At 34.8% G+C, this 23,388-nt stretch overlaps 1 protein-coding gene, 1 long non-coding RNA gene and 2 pseudogenes across 3 annotated transcripts; 2 read left to right on the top strand and 2 right to left on the bottom strand.

Moving 5' to 3' along the window:
• Positions 1-2,013: 2,013 nt before the first annotated feature.
• LOC148296493 (uncharacterized) lies at positions 2,014-4,595 on the top strand (annotated as a pseudogene).
• A 3,524-nt stretch (positions 4,596-8,119) lies between these two features.
• Positions 8,120-10,285, bottom strand: LOC148296494 (uncharacterized). The gene is made up of 4 exons (XR_015833598.1): positions 10,074-10,285; positions 9,505-9,551; positions 9,362-9,406; positions 8,120-8,337 (listed from the first exon to the last, which is right to left on the bottom strand). It is a non-coding gene; the product is annotated as an uncharacterized LOC148296494 (long non-coding RNA).
• A 1,195-nt stretch (positions 10,286-11,480) lies between these two features.
• On the top strand, positions 11,481-12,753 carry LOC110771066 (DNA gyrase subunit A, chloroplastic/mitochondrial-like). 2 transcript variants are annotated; one of them, XM_088249447.1, is made up of 4 exons: positions 11,481-11,645; positions 11,841-11,949; positions 12,054-12,116; positions 12,595-12,753. In XM_088249447.1, exons 1-4 carry the CDS (start codon positions 11,590-11,592, stop codon positions 12,667-12,669), a joined length of 303 nt encoding a protein of 100 aa, XP_088105573.1. In that variant the 5' UTR covers positions 11,481-11,589; the 3' UTR covers positions 12,670-12,753. The 2 variants fall into 2 exon arrangements, 1 of the variants encoding a protein (XP_088105573.1); XR_015834033.1 differs by lacking the exon at positions 11,481-11,645 and having other exon boundaries at positions 11,670-11,949; positions 12,028-12,116.
• A 6,784-nt stretch (positions 12,754-19,537) lies between these two features.
• Positions 19,538-23,388, bottom strand: part of LOC110767940 (DEAD-box ATP-dependent RNA helicase 35-like) — a 75,037-nt pseudogene continuing 71,186 nt past the window's right edge.

The raw sequence follows: 23,388 nt of genomic DNA on the forward strand, positions 1-23,388 counted from the left end.
CAGTCACTTCCCACCTTCCCTCGTGCATTAAATGCTTATTCTTGGCCAGTGGGTTTGCTGCAATAAACAGAGGCACTACTTCATTAAATGAAGCATGGGACCCTGCTGCCACTTGATGATCTGACTTTAATGCCTTTGGCCGTAATTTCGCTCGGCCTTGGCCTCGGCCTACAATCGAGGCCGAGATGTTCGTGCCTTAACAACTTTTCTTTTGTCTCCAGGGAGGCCAAGTATCCCGGCGAAACGCCGCGTTTTAGTTCCACGAGCAAGTACTGGGGCTGAGAAAAGGGGTTCCTTCGGCCAGTTCATGGCCGTGATTTATTAAGTACAAACACCTCCTTTACTATTCTACCTCTTCATTGTCAATGATCAATATAGCAAAACAGATTTAAGCCCATTAATTCAAAGCAATTTAACTTTTTTTAAAGACTCTTTTTCTAAAGAAACTAGGGATTTTTCGTACCTGCATCATTTTTCAAAACAAAACTGATTTGCCATATCTTTTTTCAATCATTTTTGTTTTGAGAGAAAGGAGGAAAAACCAAGGCACCGATGCACTTGAGTACCTGTGAGCAACTATTCATTTACAACCGTATGATTATGCTTGGCCAGATCTAACGGCTTAAAATATGTGATGCATTAAGAAAAAAAAACCCCCATTTTCAACTTCTTGACCCGTTTTGAGTGGACAATTTGTTTGTTTTCTTTTGCTCTATACGTTCACTTCGGGTAAGCGTTTAAAAAGATTTTAAAAATTCGGGTGTATTCAATTTGGATTTATACAAACTTTAAAAGAGGTTTTACAAGTTTGAGTGTATTCAATTCCGACTTGTATGAACTTTTAAAAAGTCCATTCAAATATGGGTGCATTCAATTAGGATTATAAAAAAGTTGAATCAAATATAGGTGTATTCAAAAGGTCATATATTTGGAAGGATTTCATTAAGTGATAAATTTTAGTAGGTTTTAAGGTGAGAGGTATAAATAAGAAAGACCATAATAAATCCGACCTCACCCCCAAGTATTTCATAAGACATTTTTCTCTTGCCCTAGCTTTTCTCTCTGCAATAGAAGAAGAACAGCCTCCTTCCTCCATCTGTGAAGGTATGCTCCCTATTTTTTCTTTGATCAATATCTCAATGGGTTTTCTTTTTCCATGATTTTTTTTCCTTGATTTTTCTTCATCATGTTTTTCTTGTTATTAGGATATAGTTTGGGGTTACATGTTTTACTTGTTATTATGGTTTAGCTTGGGGTTATGGTTTATGCTTGTTACTAGGATTTATACTTGATTTTCTTCTGAAATATCTATATACGACTTTATAAGAATTGTTCATTGAATCACTGCATAGGATAGGAAATTGAAATATAAATTGACAACCTTTCTATAATCAAACAAAAAAACTGAGACAAATAGAGATAAACAGTGAAAAAACGAAAAGCCAAAAATTACAACTTTTAAATGCTGTTTTGGAACCCTAAACGACCCCAAAAGCCCAAAATCCACCATATATCATAACAAATTTGTGAGTTTGACTTGTGGCATCGTTCCCTTTTCATAAAGGTATCATAGGCCCCAATTGGAGCTCGGACGCCAAATCTGTAATTCCTACTGTGTCCTTTTTCCATTCTTCACTCCAATTCTTCTTCAATCCATTCAGCCATTTGTTCTACATCATTCATGTTAGTATTCAACATAAGATGTGTCTATTAGGATTTATGGTTGCTGATGTGCATTTTTTGGGATCAACGTTTGTAGTTTTGTATATTTTTTATGTTGTATTTGTGATTGATATGATAAAATTCATAGTTGCACCACTCAAATGGAGTCTGAAAATACACAACAAGTAAATGGAAAAGGGAAGAGCAAACAAGATTATAATGCTTGGAGTGTGGAAGAGAGTAGAATGTTATTGCAACTCATGGTTGATGCTGCAACCCGTGGATGGCGTGATGATAATGGAATGCTAAGCAAGGCAACTGTAGAAACCAAAATACTCCCTAAGCTTAATGAAAAGCTTAGGTGTCACAATAGAAACAGAGATGCTAGCCAAACCTGGATCCGTGGTACCAACTAAAATAAGGGAAAGTACAAGGTTTTACCCATACTTTAAGGTAAATGTGTTGTCCGGTGCAACTTGTTTTATTCAATTTGTTTATGTTTAATAATATCTTTTAAACTTTTGGGTTTATTTCAAGACTGTATCGGAGCTATTGACGGCACACATATTCCAGCAATGGTAACGGGACGCGACGTAAGCAGCTATCATAATCGTCACGGTACGATATCACAAAATGTATTAGCAGCTTATAACTTTGATTTGGAATTCATATATGTCCTTAGTAGGTGGGAGGGCTCAGCTCACGATTCAAGAGTACTACAAGATACTTTAACAAGGAGGAATGGACTTAAAGTGCCACAAGGTATTTTTAAATTTAAAATTTTTTCTTATAGTTTACATTAGGTCATACATTGGATACTAACATATGTGTAATCTATTATCAGGTAAATTTTTCTTAGTGGATTGTGGATTTCCAAATCGACGCCAATTTTTGGCTCCATTTCAAGGTGTTTGATATCATCTCCAAGAGTTTGGTGGTCGGGGTCGTGCACCTGCAAATGAAGTTGAGTTGTTCTATCTTCATCATTCGTCCTTGAGGAATGTCATTGAGAGGATATTTGGTATATTTAAGTCACGATTTACAATTTTTAAGTCTGCACCTCCATTCCCATATAAGACACAAACACAGATAGTGTTAGCTTGTGTAGGACTACACAATTTTCTTCGAAAAGAGTGTAGATATGATGAATTTCCTGTTGAATTGGAGAACGAATCTTCTTCATCTTCATCGTTACCGGTTAATGAAGGGGATCCTGAACTAGTTTTCCAAACACAAGAACACAGAATGCTAATGAATGGAGAGTTGGTATAGCTTTGGATATGTGGAGAGATGTTGGGCACAATGACAACAATGAGAATCAAGGATAATGAATGAATGTTAAATATTTTCCTTAAACTTTTCTTTCAAATTTGTAATACATTTGTCACTATATTTCTTATGAATTTTGTTTTTCGTTAAACATAATTTTATTTCATGTTGTTGAAGGAGATGTTATGAATTTGGCTTTTTATTTCATGTTGTCAAGTATCAGAACATCTCTTGAAATTGGATCACCATTAGATACGTTGACAGCATACTTTCCAACTATTTTTTTTTAACAAAAATCAATTCATGCACGCTACTATCAATGCTACTATATAAAATAAGCATCGACAGCAATGCTACTATCAGAACATCTATTGAGGTTCGATTGTTTTGTTGTTTGTAAATTATAGTACGATAATTTCGTGATTTTTTTTGGAGGACGAAGTTGAATTTTTGTATGCATATCTCATTTTCTCACCTTCTTTGCTGAATACTATTCATGTGGCTGTCAATATTATAGAGATTACCAGTTGGCTATTCATGACTAATTAGCTGGCTCTTAGCATTTATTTTTAAAAAAAATATGTTAAAGAAATTATAGAAGTCTAGAATAAAAGCCATACAAATCTTAACAAAGTTTATTAAAGAATTATATAGAAGTCTTCTGAAAGTCTATAAGTTCTATACGAATTCTAAAAGTTCCATCAAATTTTAAGAAATTTGGCACTTAAACAGAATCTTTTTAAACTCTTTATAATCCTAATTGAATACACTCATTCATCTCTGCATATTCCTTTGAAATGCTTTTTATTTTTATCCTTTGAAAGGGATATTTGTAGAAATGTCACCTGAACTTATACCTTAGTTTCAATTTGTCACCTGAAAAAAAAATTTAAGAGAAATGTCACCTGAATTATTCAAAATCTATAATTTGTCATCTGACTTTAACATCATCTAATTTTTCATCCATGATTAAGGGTATTTTAGTATTTTCATTTTTAAGAGTGGTTTAAAAATGAAAAAATTATTATACAAAATTGTATATATTTTAAAATAAACCATTAAAAATCAAGATTCTTTCATACCAAACATTAAAAAATTGAAAATTGCAGGGATCATAGAATGCCCGTGGACAGCAGGGAGGGATCATATCCTATTAAGCTTTTCTACACAGCTAACATGCCCATTATTCTCCAATCCGCTCTTGTCTCCAATCTTTATTTTATCTCCCAGGTAAGCTACTAGGCAATAAAAATTAAAGGCTCGTAAATGCATTTCTTTTTCAATTGACATGGCACTTGTTTTCTCTGTATAGTTGCTTTACAGGAGGTATGGTGGGAATTTCTTCGTTAATTTGTTGGGGAAGTGGCAGGAGTCTGAATATTCCGGTGGCCAGTTTATACCAGTTGGTGGTCTTGCCTACTATGTCACTACTCCATCAAGGTGATCCAGCACATTGATTGCTTTACCTTTTAAATCTCCTTTGCCGTTTCTTATTTCTTTTAGTTTGCAAAAGAATTTACATGAATCACTGATTCATTTTTCTGTCAACGTGGTTTTAATTGCCGCTTGGCAGATATGGCAGCCCATCCCTTCCATGCTCAGGTCTTGGGGGAGACAAAAAACAGAGGATATGGGAGGTGTGGTTGGGAAGGGAGGGAGAATAGAGAGAGACGACAGGGGATGGAAAAAAATGCATTTTTTAATTTTTTTTAATGTTTGGTAGGAAAGGGTTGTATAATGATTTTTTCATTTTTAAACCACCTTAAAAAATGAAAAGACTAAAATACCCTTAATTATGGATGGAAAATTGGATCATGTTAAAGTCAGATGACAAATTATAGATTTTGAATAATTCAGGTGACATTTCTCTTAAATTTTTTTTTCAGGTGACAAATTGAAACTAATGCATAAGTTCAGGTGACATTTCTACAAATATCCCTCCTTTAAAATGCTCTTAGAAAGTCACGTGCGGCGCTTCCAATCCAAAAACCCGCACGCATCTTGGCGCGCAAGAGGCCTCGAAACCCCAAAACCCCAAAATGGCGCCTTCAGCCCTATCTCTTTTTTTGGGTTGAAAAGAAACAAATTTTATTAAATAAAAGGCACCTTCTACAGTGCACCAGGTGCACCCATGCACCATTTGTCCTTTATGATGCTCCTAGATTTTTAAAAAAATTGGTTACCGGTTATACAAGTTATCAAGTTTCCACTTTTTGAAAATGTAATTGCATAAGGGTCATGCAATTATGCCCTTCCTGTTTGGCAATTGGCATATGATTGGATAGTGATTTACAGTAGTTTAGATATGAGAGTACCATAACATTGTAAGAGGATCCTAAAACTTATAAGTTACAAGATTTGGGCAGCTGTTTACAAGTTTTTGAACTATGATTACAACATTAGGGTTCACCTAATTCATAGTATTGTAAACATCCCAGTTTACAAGTATAAGGACCCAATTTACCATCAGAATGTTCCTATTTACCCTAATATTGTACTACATGTCTTTATCTTTGTAAATTACGATGTTACAAGATTAAGGATGGGTTTTACAATGTTCTGGAATATAACTATCCATAAAAGAGTAATACAAGACCTTAGTATTGTAAACATCCGAGTTTACAAGTATAAGGACCCAATTTACCATCCGAATGTTCCCATTTACCCTAATATTGTACTACATGTCTTTATCTTTGTAAATTACTATATTACAAGATTAATGATGCATTTTACAATCAAATGGAACATAACTGTCCAAAACCGAGTAAAACAAGACCTTAATATAGTAAAAGTTTGTGTTTACACATATAAGGACTCAATTTACTTTCCTAATGTCCATAGTTACCTTAATATTGTACTAAACGTCCTTCTCTTTGTAAATTACGATATTACAAGATTAAGGATGGGTTTTACAATGTTCTGGAACATAACTATCCATAAAAGAGTAATACAAGACCTTAGTATTGTAAACATCCGAGTTTACTAGTATAAGGACCCAATTTACCATCCGAATGTTCCCATTTACCCTAATATTGTACTACATGTCTTTATTTTTGTAAATTTCGATATTACAAGATTAAGGATGCATTTTACAATCACATGGAACATAACTGTCCAAAACCGAGTAAAACAAGACCTTAATATAGTAAACGTTTGTGTTTACACGTATAAGGACCCAATTTACTTTCTCAATGTCCCTAGTTACCTTAATATTGTAATACATGTCCATCTCTTTGTAAATTACGAAATTACCATAATAAGGATGGGTTTTACAATCTCCTGGAACATAACTATCCTAAATAGAGTAATACGAGACCTTAATATTGTAAACATTCATGTTTACAATACTAAGGACCCAATTTACCTTCCGAATGTTCCCCTTGACCCTAATGTTGTACTACATGTCTTTATATTTATAAAGTACGATATTACAAGATTAATGATGCATTTTACAATCATATGGAACATACCTGTCCAAAACGGAGTAAAACAAGACCTTAATATAGTAAACGTTTGTGTTTACACGAATAAGGACCCAATTTACTTTCTCAATGTCCCTAGTTACCTTAATATTGTAATACATGTCTATCTCTTTGTAAATTACGAAATTACCATAATAAGGATGGGTTTTACAATCTCCTGGAACATAACTATCCTAAATAGAGTAATACGAGACCTTAATATTGTAAACATCCATGTTTACAATACTAAGGACCCAATTTACCTTCTGAATGTTCCCATTTACCCTAATATTGTACTACATGTCTTTATCTTTGTAAATTACGATATTACAAGATTAAGGACGCATTTTACAATCATATGGAACATAATTGTCCAAAACCGAGTAAAACAAGACCTTAATATAGTAAACGTTTGTGTTTACACGTATAAGGACTCAATTTACTGTCCTAATGTCCCTAGTTACCTTAATATTGTACTAGATGTCTTTATCCTTGTAAATTACAATATTACAAGATTACGGATGGGTTTTACAATTCTATGGAACAATTTACAACGAATTTTTTGTCAATTGCATTATTCGTTTGCAATTTCCAACTAACTGTTTGTCAATTGCATTATTCCTTTGCATTTTCGATCTAACTGTTTGTCAATTACATTATTACCTTTTCATCTTAGGTGAGGCAATCTATCAGTGCCCTTTCCATCTTATGGTCACTTCCTTTGGAATTAACTAATTGAACCCATTGAGATAGAACAATACACGATCATATTTGACATCATTATATAATAAGTCTATAGCATCAAACAAATTACAGTAAGCAAAAGCTAAGCTAAGAATATATAAGCTTACAATTGTACTGCTCAGATGATTGAGAAATATACAGAAGCTTTGATTTCTTTCTTCTATTGCTCTCTTTGTTCTCTCTCTCTCTTCCCTTCCTTTCTTCTATTCTTGAATAATCAAACCTTCATTTTAACAAGCCCAACTAAAGAAGAGAGAGAAGAAGAGACACGAGTCGTGCGAAGAAAAAAAGATAGAAGTGCCAAGAAGAGGAAGAGATAGAAGTCGCAGGAAAGCCTTCTTTCTTTTCAGATTTCTCTTCTTTTTTTTTCCTTTTTTTAACTTGGAGCAACCCATTTAACCGGTCACTCACTATTAAGCAATGTTTTTATGAATTCTACTAAGTTTTTTTGCACATAGATTACAACCTTTTGAACATACAATTAATTATGAAGGATTTATCATTAGTGAGAGATTCTATGTTTCATAATTGTGCAAAGATAACAATTATTGCAAGACTGAAATGCAAATAGGACTACTTTGATTGTCAATTGCACTACTGGAATGCAAATTACACTACCTGTTTGTCAATTACATTGACAAATCACATATTATATTTACATTTTCAATTAATTGTGCATAGATAATGGCAATTGCTCGACTTGAATGCAAATAGTACTACTTTGTTTGTCAATTGCACGACTGGAATGCAAATGGAACTGGCTGTTTGTCAATTACATTGACAAATCACATATTGTATATACTTTCTCAAAATTGAAAAGACTATCAATAACATGGCAATATACATACACTAATCTGAAAATACAACTTTATGGTACAATGCCCATTCACAATGCTAATGGGATGATTGTTTCAATTGGCACATAAACTATGATATAACAGTCAAATTTACTTTAAAAGCTTATTCTCAATGGTACTATATCCTCATCAAAGCCAACATAAACTTCATTCATGTAATTGAAAGTATTGTTCAATACATTCACTCTACAATCTATCCTCTGTTGTTGAGCATCTCTAAAACTACATAAGCAGCTTTCTCAACTTGTTCTTTGGCTTCCTCTAAGCCTCTCTTCTTCTCAAGACTCTGCTCTTTGCACTTCTCTATCTCTTCGGTTATTCGGCCAGAATTCTCATCAATTTCGCTAAAAAAAAAACAGATCGCCATCAGAACTTTATAATATGCAGAACGATCAAACAGCTCCTTGAAATTAAAATCAAAATTGAAAACTAACTCTCAACCACCTTGACGGCCTTAATTTAACAGAAAAAATCATCTACCTCAACCCCCAATTCAATTTAGAAACCCTAATTCGACAAGCCTAATTTAATAGAAAAAATCCTAAATTTTGAGCAATAAAAATTATATATCCTTGCATTTAGCTCCTAAAACTATAATTGCAGGGTCATGAATCACTTATCCCTCAAATTAAATGGAAATCTCATCATTCACAATTCGAACTTTAACTGGTTTCGAGCTTATAAATACTTGACCAACTAAAAACAGACCAAATTTATATTCAAAAGAGAAAAAGATGTAATTTCACGCTAAAAACATACCAAAACAGAGAGAGAGAGAGAGAGAGAGAGAGAGAGAGAGAGAGAGAGAATGCAACCAGATTATCATAAATTTATATATTGCAGACCCGAAAAAGGGCCACACCATAGAAAACCAATCATCTCAAAAGAAAGCAATTATAATGAATGTATTGCCTATTTCATCAGAATTTATTACAAAAAAATTACATCAACAGCAACCAAACCACTTTTAACATTGTTGAAATAAGCTAATTGGTAGTTTATTACAAGAAGTAACATCACCAATGAAAAACAGAGGAACTAATTTACCCCATCCTTCCTAAGGAAAAAAATAATCTGACCCCCATCAACCAAGATTTCATTTCATGATCACAAGTACGCCCAAAAATGATTCTGAGCCAAGGAGAATGTTAAAAGACCAAGCAGCTGAGATATTTTATAACACAAGGCAAAATAATATCTGCAACATCATGCATCCCCTTAAAATCCTCTATCAAGCATTTCAATTTACCCCACAAACCTCCTACAGCTCAATGAGAACAAAAGCCCCAAATTTACAGCAAACAAAACCTAATTCTATAAATTCAAGTTGAAATACAGAGGAATTGGAGGAAGCAACCACATTCGTACTTGATATTGATATGAGAAAGGGAGCTAGCTGAGATAGAGGAGCGCCTGTGAAGTGAAGTTTTGAATCAGAGAGAGTTAGCAGAGCAAGAGAAGCTGACATTACTAAATCTGCATCTAGTTCAACACTAATATGAAATCATCACCTTGTCTCCAAATTAATGGTCCAAATACAAATTAAAAAGATCAAAACCTGCACAGACCATAGCCCAAAATTAAAACCTAAAACTTACAATATAAATTAGAAAACTCAAACCTTGAATAATTAAAATTATCTTTTTTCACAGGGAGAGTGATGCCCATAAGAATGCCCATCACTAAACTTTCTGGCTAAGATGGTTTCAATTTAACAAAATTGAAACCCCAAACTTTCTATTTCAAAGGATTCCCATCACGCACAGATTTGTGCCCACCCATGTTTGGTGCTCATATCTAAGAGAGAGAGAGAGAGAGAGAGAGAGAGAGAGAGAGAGAGAGAGCACGCCAGAGCTATAGAGAAAGAGAATCGAGTGAGACGGAGAGTGAAGGCTAAAACGATTGAGAGAGAGAGAGAGAGAGAGAGATAGACGGCAGGGATTGAGCAAAATGGGGGTTTAGATTGGGGCTGAGATTTTTGGTATGGGTTTGGTTTAGAAACGAAGCCTGGGAAGGAAATTGAGAGACCATGAGATATAGAGATGAGAGAGACAATTATGGAGAAGAAAGAGAGAGATACCTGAGAGGAGAGGAGTCGCTGTCTCGTCGTCACAGGAGGAGGAGAGGAAAGAGAGAGAAGAGAAACCTTACCCTAACTCGACTTGAAAAGGAGAGTTTCTGCTTTTTTTATTCTTTTTACCTACAACAACCGATTTATCCGGTAATTAACTCAACGGTGTGGATAACTCCACATCACCAACTATTCATCCAATGGCTTATAACAGTGGGCGCATCCATGCGCCACGCCCACCGTAGAATTTTCCTAAAACATAATCTAACATAGACAAGGGATAGTGAACAAGAATTCCACCAAAAACAAACTACAAATGATTACAAAAAAAACAAACGAAACCTACAAAACCACATTATCCTATAGATGACTCCCAATTTAGCAAAATAGAAAGGAAAAGATCCCTGAAATCTGATGTAAGTGAAGCCCAAAGGGATGACAAAAACATCACCCTCTCCCACAGCTCTTCTATCCCCATCCCCTTATTCCTCTTCATCCAGATCACCCACAAAACAGCCATCTTGCAACAACCCTATAAGACCCGAGCCTTATTTCCTCTACCAAAAGCAGCAAGACTTTCACTAACTAATGAAGGGTACCCTTGTGGAATTACCCAACCTACTCCAGCCTCCTTGAATAGTAAACACCACAAGTTTAAATCTACCTGACTATGGACAAACAATGATCTGCATCCTATCCTTACATTTTACACATTATGTAACAACTTGGAGAAAAGACAGCATTTAGGTATCCCTCACTGAAATATCACAACATATTGTTGGGGAAGAGACTTTGACGTAAACTTGAGTCTTTGTCTACATGGAAAAATTGCTTCTTTTCTATCAACTTATAAGATAGTTGAAATGAATCTAGTGTACCATTCCCTTTGTTATATCCAAGGATGAAAATCGTGATGTCACTGAAAATATTGCTGGAAATATTGAAATTAATGAAAATGACAAAATTTTCTAAAACAGAATGGAATTTTTGAATGACACTTTAGGAAATACAAAACTAATCAATTCCGCATCAATTTTACATATAAACTTCATAAAATAGTGTATCCATGATTAGTATTAACAATTTGGGTTTAATGGCAAACAAATACGTTTAGGCAACAGTTACACGTCTTTAATGTAGCATCATATACACTTATCTTCCGTCAATTCCTTTTTGCATTTAGCGGTGCTCAATAACTTTTTTGGAAGTGGTTAGTCTTTGAGAAATTTCGTGTTGCTCCTGTAGTTGAGTTATCTGTTAAGATGATTTGAAACTTTGATATTAAAGAATCTCAATTATTGGCTATACAGTTATGTTTAAGTATGACTTTACCATTGCCATCACTGTTCTCCACAGAAGTTAGAACTATTGGGCATAATTTGAACCCTTTAAGTAAACTAAAAAGAACTTCGCTTTCTATCGACCCATTTTTGTTTTTGTGTTTTCTTTATTTTCCATTTCATTTTTCCTTCGAGTATTTGACATTTGGTTTTCCCTGTGACAGTTGCAAGAATTGCTGGAATACATGCCAGGGCCTGATTTCCCAACTGGAGGACTGATTATGGGAAACTTGAGCTTAAGGTGAAGATAGAGTAATTGAAGATGTAATATAATACAAATGATGAGAGTAATATAGTGGCAGAATTATCCCTTTTGCTTATGCTGGCAGCATCTTCCTTATATACGTGTTTGTTCTTGTGCATATGGGTAAAAACATTCATGGACATTTATGTTTGTGCAATCAATAATTTTTGGATAAATGTTCATTTTGTGAAGCATCTTGGAGGCATATCGAACTGGGAAAGGACGCATTGTGGTCAGAGGGAAAACTGATGTTGAATTGCTTGATTCTAGAACAAAGAGAAGTGCAAGTATCATAAAGGAGGTTTGCCTTGGTCTTCTTGTCTGGTTTGCATTAAATAAGCATGGTCTTAGATTCTCATGAAAGAGTTTAATTTTTTAGTGATTTATACTTTGGGAATGAGTCAGATCCCTCACCAAACCAACAAATCAGCCCTCGTGGAGAAGATAGCCGAACTTGTGGAAAATAAGGTGACATTCTTGCAAGTAGCAAATGATCCTTTAAAAGTGCTGGATTGTAATTTTTCTTTAAAAAGTAGTTTTGTGATTGGTTTTTATATATGTTATTTGATTGTAATCTGAAAGGTTCCAGTGTTTAGGGTCCAAATTCATTTGTTAGTATTATAATTCTTATTTAATATGTGACTATATTAAATCCAATAAGTACCGTTATATTCATCTAAGTTATTTTGTTGATATCATGTTGACCTCATATAATAATACTGATTGTCTCTGTTTATCATCTTCCCAAGAATTCTCTAGTTACACGTATTATCTCTTTGTTCCAAATTTGTCACCATTTTTGTGTTGATGCATTGCACTTCTAACTGCTGTATCACTCACATGAAATTATTAAAGTAATAAGGTCATACATTGTTGTTAATTCTTATCTCGTTTTAGTTCTTTTCTTTTTCCCCTTTTCTTTATACTTTTTTCCTTTTTTCTACAGAGTTTAGAAGGAATAAGCGATATTAGGGATGAAAGTGATCTCATTGAGGTGTGCAATTTATTTATTTATTTTTAATTCTGTTCTCCTCTGTACTTTGTAGCTTTTAAATACCAACATTCTGAAGAATTCACAATACTATGGGAGATTTAACTAGTAAAACGGTTTTGCTATTCTTCTCAAATAAAAAACGGGTTCTGCAATTGGATTATGACCCATCAATTTTTCTGAATAATCTTTATCGCCTCACATCTCTTCAATGCAGCTTAAGTTGTAACATGGTTGGGTGAGTGATATCTTTATCATCATTCAAGAACATTGGTAGAGACTTAAGATTCTGGCTTTTGGTTCTTCACTGGTGTATGCAATTTCTCTCCCTATACTTCTCTAGTTGATTTTTAGGGCTAAAAATTGAAACTTGCATTTTGGCCTTGAAAGTTATGACTTTGATTGAATATTATAACTTCAAGGAACCGAGATATTTTGGTTTGGAAACTAATTTTATAAAGAAAATTAAATTAGTCTATTGTCGTTGAATTAAATAATTTTAGTCAAAAGCTGAGCTGTAATAAAAATATCCCAAATATTGGTAGAGGTGTACAAGGATTGTATGATAAAACTAAACACAAAGCCGTCGTTTTGAAGGCTCTGGGCCTGTTGGTTTTTCATTTGATTTGTTTCAACATTGTTGGGAATTGGGATATTGTGGAGGCAAATTCAATAAAAGCCTTTGAAATGTTCCAAAAGGATGGGTGATAAATGCAATAACCTATTAGACATACATATGCCTTATTGCAAAGGCAAAAGGTTCAATGGGAAATAATAAATTTACGCCACTGAGTTTGGTTTCCAGCTTGTATGAAGTACTTTATACGGTGTTGTTTTTGAGATTGGAGTAGGTTTTGGGAGTAACTTGTCTGACTTCTCTTCAAGTCCGAAAAGAATCTTATGAGCTTCCATTGCTCGCCGCTTCGCCACTGGAATATACTCAACATAATCACCTTCTTTTTCCATGGTTCTTTTTATTTGTTTTGATACAACTTTCCTGAGGCACAATCTAAAACTAGGCCTTTATATAGGAATCAAATTATAATCCAATTCCTAATAGGAATTGGAAATTTTGATTATGATCCAAATCCTACTAGGAATTAAAAATTAACATGCAGAAATATAAGGATAAATCCTAATCAACTAGGGAAAAGGAAACAAAATATTTCCTTTTGGCACAAACCAACTGTCAACTAGACTAAGCTTCTGCCAAGCAAACGCGTTAAACAGTCAACATTAAATCCAGTTTTTTATTTCTCTCTGTTATACATGTAAACGTTATATTGTTAGATTACCAATCTAGAGCGACGAATCAAGTTATACATATGTATACCTTGCGACGACGCATTGTGAGGACGGATTTTCTAGAGGCATCCATGAGAATGACTTCCTCAGGATGCCCGACGTGGTTGTCGACCCGATAAACGAGATCTCCGTTCTAATCGATCACCTTGAACCCTTCGCAGCTAATCAGGAGTGATTTTCTCCACACTGTTAATGTTGTGCAAGCCCCAACAGTATTGAGTTCCTGCTCATTGTGCTGATCATGTTGTTCTTGATTATGGACAGACCTTGACAAAGATTTCAAGAAAGGAGCAATCTTCATCTCTCTCTCTCTCTAAATTGTTAAACCGTAAGCAGAGGTAATGAAAGCAGATACTTATCACCGGAGAATGTTTGAGTTTGAGATATTGGTCTTACTAATATTAGGAAATTTCTCTGTTTTGTACACAAGAGTTGTATATATATACAATCCTTCTTATAGTTAATGACGATATATTATTATACTATATATATAGCTGTGTACGTGTATAATTGTATTGTATATATCTATTGCATGACAATTAATATTTTGTCGTATAACATTGGTCTCCAGAAGCATGACACGAGTAGCTCTCAATGAGTGAGAATCTGGGTTTTTTTCATTATTTATATGTATTGTGAAAGAGACAACTTCAGTGATAGAGCTGAAAATAATTATATAGCTGAAAGAGACAACTTTAAGTATTTTCCTACAACTGTAGTTATTCCTCACCCATTCATTAACAACCAATATAAGCCATCACCTGATTCTAATATTAAGAAGAAAACAACTCAGCAAGGTAGACGTTGGGACAAAACAATTGAACATACACACTAAATCTGCTTCTTCCAAATCCAAACCAAACATTTAAACATTTTAATAAATAGAATATTGAAACATACCTGAAGGGTTATAGACAAGGGCGGATCTATTACTAGGCTGGAGTGGGCTCCAGCCTAGGGAAAGATTTTTAAATATTAAATATAGTTAAGTTTATATAGTTAATCCAATAAATATTAGCTCACTACACCAAATAAAAATAATAAACTAATAATAGTCCAATTTAAGTAAAATAAATAATAGCTTTATTTAAAATAAGCCCATTCCTAAAGCATATAGGAAATAATAAACATCAATCCAAACCTATATAAATTTGATTAGAAGTAGAACTCATGCTAAGGCTCTACCAACTTGACCTATTCTAATCGTACTGATATTGGGTTACACCCTCAGAGAGCAAACATCAAAAAAATTCTTCTAGCCACCCAAAACGCCATATTTGAACCTATATAAATTTTATTTACATTTTTGTTTCATGAGAAAAAAAAACTTATAATATATCTCTTCTTAAAAAAAAAAATATTTAGCCTAACCCTATAAAAATTCCTGGGTCTGCCATTGGTTACAGATGATGTGATAAAACCGAATGCATATTCACCAAGCTGAGGATGACGGATAATTGCAACCTCTTTAAATGCAGTGGTATTTTGGTCTGTCACAAAGAGAGAGAATTATTTCTGGCTACTAAATCTAAAATGGAGAAAACAGAGAGAGGTAAAAATTGTAAAAGCTTTCTTCTTTAGCTTTTTTTTTTCTTCTAGGTACTTGTTGTAGAAAAACGAAAGGAAGAGACAAAGGGTGTGAATAGTTTCGTGATGCCTGTAGGGCAATGAATCCTTTTGGCATTTCCGAAGGTCAGACAAAGGCAGCAGTCAAAGAGCTTCTGAAAGTCTATGCTAAGAGCTGGGAGTTTATTATTGATGAAAATTACAGACTTTCGCTGGGCTTTGTTCTGGACCACAAGCCAGTGGAGGAAAAGGTTTGTTTTTACCTTCTTTTTTTCTTCTTCATATTTTAATAAGATTTTGCTTTTTAATTTTGTATTAATTATTTTAGTTTTTTGTTTATTCAATGCTTTTCGAGATTTTGTTTTTATTTATTTTTCATCTATTATATATGTCATAGAAGAGAAATATTGGAATATATGTTTAAATAGTTTTTTATTTTGTTATACTTACTGGGCTACCTTATTTTCCCCTTAAAATGGAAAAGGAGCTTTGATCCATGAATCAAAGGTGAGCATTTCTTGCTGTATTATGTATAATAATATTCTCTATGCCCTATATTTCTGTTTACTATTATTACAAATTATGGGTGGGTTGTTTGTTCTATGTCTTGGAGCTCTCATCAACCATGCAGAGAGCATAATGTCTGTTTTCATATTATGATAAAACTGAAGTTTAAGTGTTTTAGCATTTCATATATTTTCGTGCCAGGAAGTAAGATCGAGGAAGTAAGATCGAGTAACGAAAACAACATGTAGCTATCTAATCCTTCTCGTCACAACGTGCTACCATGAAAATGTTGTTCTCCCTAGCAGGGAACGGGTCAAGTACCACTATTTCCCTATTAGTGGTGGTATAGAAAATCTCAACAAGTGATTCAGGTTCGAGCGTCGGTTTCACAGACTGCACTAGGAGATTCTTGTATCGAAGTAGCTTATTGATGTTTCGTCCTCTCCCATAAGCGCATACACCGAGCTTTACAGCGATCCTGAGATCTCTGAGACTGTTCTTTGTAGCCATGTATATCATTATGGGTCCTCCATAAGGTCAATGACGTCGCTGCGCTTTAACCCTTTTCTGCTCCAGCTCATCTTTGTGCCGCTTCTTAATTAGCTCCACTATGTTCTTTACTAGAATGCCATTCGTGACAAGTTGACACAAGTGACACCTATTAAAAGCCAAATGCTTCTCCTTTTTCCCAAACTTTTGGGGTTGTTCTACAAGATACATAAACGAACAAAAACATGAGTGAAATCATAATTGATCTCATTCATTCCGAGCATATCCTTAAAATCAAACTTCCATCTTTTGAAGTTTGACTAGTGAGTGTTTCAATTTGCGAGAAATTGATTGAGGGAGTGTTCATAACTGTAAGGATTTGCAAACGAAAGCATATTACATATTACTTTCCTACGAACCGATTCTCAATTTGTTAAGAGAAAACAGTTTAACTTCATTCACAAAACTAACAAATAATACATGCAAGCGTCCTTAATAAGTATCACACCTTTGTGGCAAGAGATTACTTATAGCTTACACATAATTACATGTTATCTTGTGCCATCACAAAAAAATTACTGGATAGATTCTATTTGTTGAAGAAACTTACCAAGCAATAATGCAATTTCCGGTTATTTCTTTAGGGTTTGAGTTTTTAGGTTTGGTTTTGTTATGAAAAGTTTGTTGATTCTCATAACAAAAGCAAACATCTATCTAGCTCAGAAAAATAACCAAACAAAACACAGTTCAAGAAGGAAAACCCTAAAATTTGCAGTGAATAGTAAAACTACTGTGAACAGTGTTTTAGGGGTTTTTGGTGTCCATTTTTGATGCAAAATACATTTCTGAATAGGGAATGACCTAACTTACGCAACTCACTACTATGCTATGACATATAGGCATTTGTAGGCTTTTAAGGTGATCTACTAGGTCAAAAATGCGTTTAAAGTTGTGAAAATATGAAAAACGAATCAAAACATGTTTTTTCCAGCTTCTTTAAAACTCTTGATATTGGATCAATTTCTTCGTTCAAAATGATTCTGGTGTTACTAAATTATGGCTTTCCATTGTTCTAGAAGTACACTATATTTTCTTGATTGAACTTTCTTGCTCAAATGATTCATCACAATGCTTGGATTTTCATATGGTATTTTGTCTATTCACAATATTCATAATGGGCAACCTAAGCAGATGGGTCTAAAGGAGTTGTTGCAGGTGACTACCTAAGTTTAATCTCTTTAGTATAAATGCCCACCCGCGGATCCACTTGCTCACTCATGCATATATGTTATTTTAATATATTTGTAGGTAAGCTATTTCAAGAAAATGTTTTCACTTCCACGGGTTGGTTAGTTCAAATTCTTGAGGCCCCCGGCTTATAGTTATTGGCTTTGGAGTCCTTGCTTCTATTAACTACATAAGTCTATTCAGCAAAACATTCATTGGAAAATTTAGATTCTGATTTCATGGATAATGTTTTTGCTCTGCTTTCATATTACTCCGTTGGGACATTTAATGGCTTCAAATCTTGGATAGTTTGTCTTACCTCATACCTACTGTTTTTTATTTAATTTTGCACTTTTGGTTTTAAAGCATGCAATGAACGGTTAATATTTGGTTCTTCATTCCTAAGTATTGATGCTTGACTCATTCATTGTTGTATTGAGATTATAATATTCTAGCATTAAGATATTGGTAGCTTGTCTTTGTGTACTTCTGTCTTATTGTGACTATTTTACTGGATTTATTTTTATGTCACCACATTACAACTCATAGTTCATATGTGTTTTCTTGTTGAAATAGGGCATTGTTGTGGGCCTGGATAATTTGGATGCAGTAATTCGTATACTAAGAGAATCTTCTAGCAATGCTTATGGTTTAACTAATCAAAACCTTCCAATAATCTGTTATTTTTTTCGAACTTGGTTCTTAGGGGTAGGGTTTATTTAATGCCTTACTTAGCGAGGCTTTTTTGGGAGTAGATGAGAGTTCCAGTTCTGTAACAGAATGTAATCATGTTTTCCAAATTTGTTATTCAAATTTCCTTGATGTCTAGGGTTTGGTCTTCTTTGAAATTAGCTCTGGAATGCATACTTTTTTATCTGTATTCTGTCCATACCCTGGTGTTTTGATTTCCTTTTTCTTAAATGTATTCCTTAGCGAATCAACTGTGTTCAAAGATCTATTTCCCAAGCTGAAGACATGAAATATGGGCCTCCTATTGCCAATTGATTTTGGGTTGAATGCTCTAATTTGAAAACTTAATAATAACTTGTGAATCCATATATAACTCTAGTTGCAAGATTCCCCCGCTTACTCCTTACCCAGTTTCGTGTCTGAATTTTTCATCACACATTATGATTAGACATACGTATCAATTCCAGTATTTCTATGTATCTGTCTGAATTCTTCCCCATGTTTTGAAATAAATCTACTGAAATAAAATAGTTTTTCTATTTAAACCTCACGATCTTCCTACTACAAACTATAGAAAAAAGCACATATCTAAACTGAATAGTGGGGGGAAAAGATGAAGAAGGCCCCTAATTTTTGAGAAGAAGATGAAGGTCCTTGTGCTTGCTGCAAGACAGACAAACTCGCTAACTATTACAGTATATCGTTTACTGTCAATGGAAAGAGATCCTAGACCAAATAAAGATTTTTAAAGAGATAGGCTCCTCAATGTTTTATGTCTTTAAAGAGGAGTAATCTGGCAATAGGATGTAGAGGAGTTTGTACTTTTCTAAAACTTAATATGAAGAGTGGTGGGGTGTGTGGGGTGTGTGAGGTGTGTGAGGTTTGTGTATAGATGTACTAGGGTTAAACATTAAGTTGGATGACCTTTTTTGTCTTAAATCTCAACTTGACCAATCCTCCCAGAGTGTATGCAAACTGACCCCCCAGTTTCAGCCGCACATACGCAAGGTAACTTCAAAGCTGATGAATAAGTCTTCTTTATAGACTTCATATCAGAAAGAAAAACTTTCATCACCTTTTCAACTTATATATAGTTACATACATATCAAAAATATCATATTTCCCCTCTGTAACCACCAGATCCAAAATAATCCCTTCTAGAGCTGGAAATTGCCATTCTTTTCTAATGCTCCAGTTTGGGGCAGTCATGGATACGACGACCAAGGCCGCCACAATAAACGAGCCCTTTACCCCGCTTGCATTTGTAATTGCATCCGCATTTAATTCCATTGGATCATTAAGCTCAGCCAACACAGGTGGAATCCTTTGTTTTGCCTCTTGCAGGAGGTGCTTCAAATCAAGAAGTGTCGTCTCACTTTGATTTTTGTTTATAAACATTGTTATTGTTCCAGTCTTGCCACATCTTCCCTCTCGTCCAATCATGTGGACATAGTCTTCAATCTGTGCTGGCATGTCATAATTGATGACATGTTGAATATCCGGAAAATCCAAACCCTTTGAGACAACACCAGTGGCAACCAAGACATCTTTCTTCCCTTTCTTGAAGGAAGAAACGGCATCCTCTCTCTCATTCTGATCCATCCTCGCATGAATGCCCACTGCATCCACTCCTTTTATCAGAAGATATTTATGAATGTCATCCACATTAGCTTTGTTTTCACAGAATATTATAACAGGTGATGCGGTCTTTTGTAAACATTCAAAAAGGTAAACAAACTTGGCCTCTTGCTTCACATACTCAACCTCCTGAATTACGCCCAAATTTGCAGCTCCAGGTCTTCCCACGTTCACGGTGGCGGGTTTTACCAAAGCATTTTTAGCAAAGTCGAGAACTTTTGTGGGCATGGTGGCTGAAAATAAGAGAATTTGTCTTTGAGATTTAACGTGGTCAAAAACATGTCTTATGTCATCCTCAAAGCCCATATCTACCAATCTATCAGCCTCATCCAAAGTTAAATATGTGCAATTGTTGAGATTCATTTTTTTCTTTGCCAGCATGTCCCTCAATCTCCCAAGAGTAGCAACACCTATATGAACACCTAACTTGGATATGCCACTGCTTTCGAATCAAATCACATTGCTTCATTGGCATCCTTCTTATATGCAATGGGGCTTCCAACCTGTTGGTATAGGGTCGGTATAAGTGATTCCCTTTGCCAATTCACCAACTGACATTAGTGTTTTGCGATCCGATAAATTGTCAATAATCTCTTTCTCTTGTTGCACCGTCTGCTGGATTGGAGTAATCTTGGGAGCCTCATGCTTCATCTCTAATGGTTTAACATGGAGGCTAGGTCTGCTTGGTTTGTCTTCAGGAACAAAATTTGATTTTTCAAATTGTGCTTTAACAAGGAGACTAGGGTTTACCTGAGCAGCGAGCTTTAACTTGTCTGACTTCTCTTCTAGCCCGAAAGACTTTCCCTTGCGTTGAAGAATCTTATGAGCTTCCATTGCTCACCGCTTCATGTTGCATTCCTAAGAGGACACAAATTAATGTGCAAACAACCAATTAAAAATACCCGCAAGTGCACGGATCTATCGAAGTATAGATTATGTAAGTACGGGGTCGATCCCACGAAGAACTTGTCGGCTTCCTATAAGTTCTAATTTGAGTACGTAAAGAACACTTAATTGACACACCACAAATGCAAAATGGAAACTAAAAATGAGTAAAGAAGTGTAAAAGAAATGAAACAATACAAGAAAACTAGAGAAAAACACAAACAGCACTTTCTATCACCCTTTTATCACCATTTGGACAGATTCGTTTTTCTATTTTTCCAGTTTCGACCTCTGTCCAGTGTTTTGCCTATAACTTTCCAACCGTTTATCCAAATTTCACGTTCTTTATACGGTTGGAATCAGCACAGAAAATGGAAGAACACAACGCGGACCAAAAGTCCAAAACAGTTACTAAAATAAACAGAATTCAGTAAACAAGACACACAACGTATCAAACACACAACTCACACACACATTGGGGGGAGGGGTTTTGGTTTGGTTCAAGTGACCTATTTCTATTGCATGAAAGTAAATGGACTTTGAATTTAAATGAGAATAGCAGAGATGAATTATCAAATTGTGAAATTAAAATGTAACAAACACTAGGGTTTCGGAATCCACCCTAAACAATTCTACCAAAGTTCATGAATACTCAAGTGATGAACTCTAAATGTGTTGATGAAGATGTTCGCAATCAAGACCATGGGTCGTGGCTCAAGACGCATTGATTCTCTCTAATATACGTAAAGTGCATGGTTCGTGCTACAATACTTGTGCCCTCCCCATAACCGAACCTAGGTATGGTTCGTACTTCGATTCAATTACAAGGAGAACCCATTAAGTTCAAAGAGAATATGAACATCACAAGAATCCTAATAGCATGGTGTTTACATTAGGTATTCAAGAAACCAATTCACATGGATGATTCTTACTTCATCCATTTATTGCTTAGGATAACATGAAGATACACATAATCCCAACAATCTCAAGAAGCATGCTTTCAAAGATGGCCAACCAAGGAAAAACACACATCAAGGATAGATTAATTTGGTGAATTGGAATTCATCAACAATATCTAGAAATTCATACACTCAAGTATCAAAACAATAAGGTAATCATGTTTAGGGCTTCAACCTAAGCCCTAGCTATGGAGTTTAGTTGCTCATACTTATTCCAAATACAAATTCAAAATAAAATTAGAAAGAGTTTACAGATTTTGAGAAAATGATGAAAGCTTCAAGGTCATCAATGGTGGAAGCCTTCTTCTCCACTTTGCTTGGCTGCACCTTGGCTTCTCCTAGCTCCAAACTCTCCAAAATCTGCTCTCAATGTGTAGAATCATAGAATGAATTGGCTACCCACGTTCAAAACCTCTCCCAAAATCTGATTGCACTTTCCTTTCCATTGCCCATCAATTTCCAGCTCACAAATATAATATAAAACTCATACTTTCCTTAAAGCCTTTGCCCTTGTCCCCTTGCCATGATGAAGCTTTGTCCTCACAAAGATGCCAAAAGCTTCAGAAAATATCTCATTTACAAAGGTAATTCCTTGTTACCAAGAGTTATGGTAACAAGAAATTAAGATGACACAAAGGAGGTAAAAGCTGGCCAAATCCGGATTTGCAGAGCTGTGGTAACATGCTGGATTGGTTGGATAGGCAATACTTGTCCAATGGAGCTCAAATTTGGATATGTTGTAGTTAACATCCATTGGAACAAGTCTCATGAAGATCATGACCTCATCCGAGCACCAGAGCATGTTGATCCCAGGCCAAGAAGTTGACCTACGAAAATGAACAAAAACAGAATTTATAACTAATAATGCACTTTTAGCTCATTTTCATCACAACCAAGGTAAAATCTAAGAAAACACAAAAAAGAAGTAAAAAGCTATAAAATGTCAAGAACTAACTCAAAATAGTGGGTGAATAACATGAAAAATCATGTGTAAAAAATGAACCGAACAAACTTCCCAAACTTATCTTTTGCTAGTCCTCGAGCAAAACAGAAACTAAAACAAGACTCGAAACAAACTTTCCGAACACTTTCCAAAGAGAGAGCGACTCATGCAAACGACTCAAAAGTTTTCACAAGAAAAACTCAGTTTAGACATTATTCACAAGGCAGCAAAGTTCAGAACACAACATGTTCAAAGTGTAGTAGTGTGATGGCCAAATGGAACTCATTCTCCAATTTCAGTTTTCACACAACTTCAAAAATCATACCAAGCACAAATGTAACTTCAAATCTCACAAAAGTTGTCCTCTCACAAATGAATCACTCGGAAGAGGGGTACAATGCATCACTCAATAGTAAATATGAGAATAGAGTTAAACCATACGGGACTTAACTCACAATTGGCAAGATGAAAAACATGCATGAATATGATCTCAAGAAGGATGCCAAACACTTAAAAGCAGAATGTGTACAATTCAACCAC

The sequence above is a fragment of the Prunus avium genome, chromosome 2 (assembly GCF_965620075.1).
Source record: "Prunus avium chromosome 2, drPruAviu1.hap1.1, whole genome shotgun sequence".
NCBI classification, from domain to species: Eukaryota; Viridiplantae; Streptophyta; class Magnoliopsida; order Rosales; family Rosaceae; genus Prunus; species Prunus avium.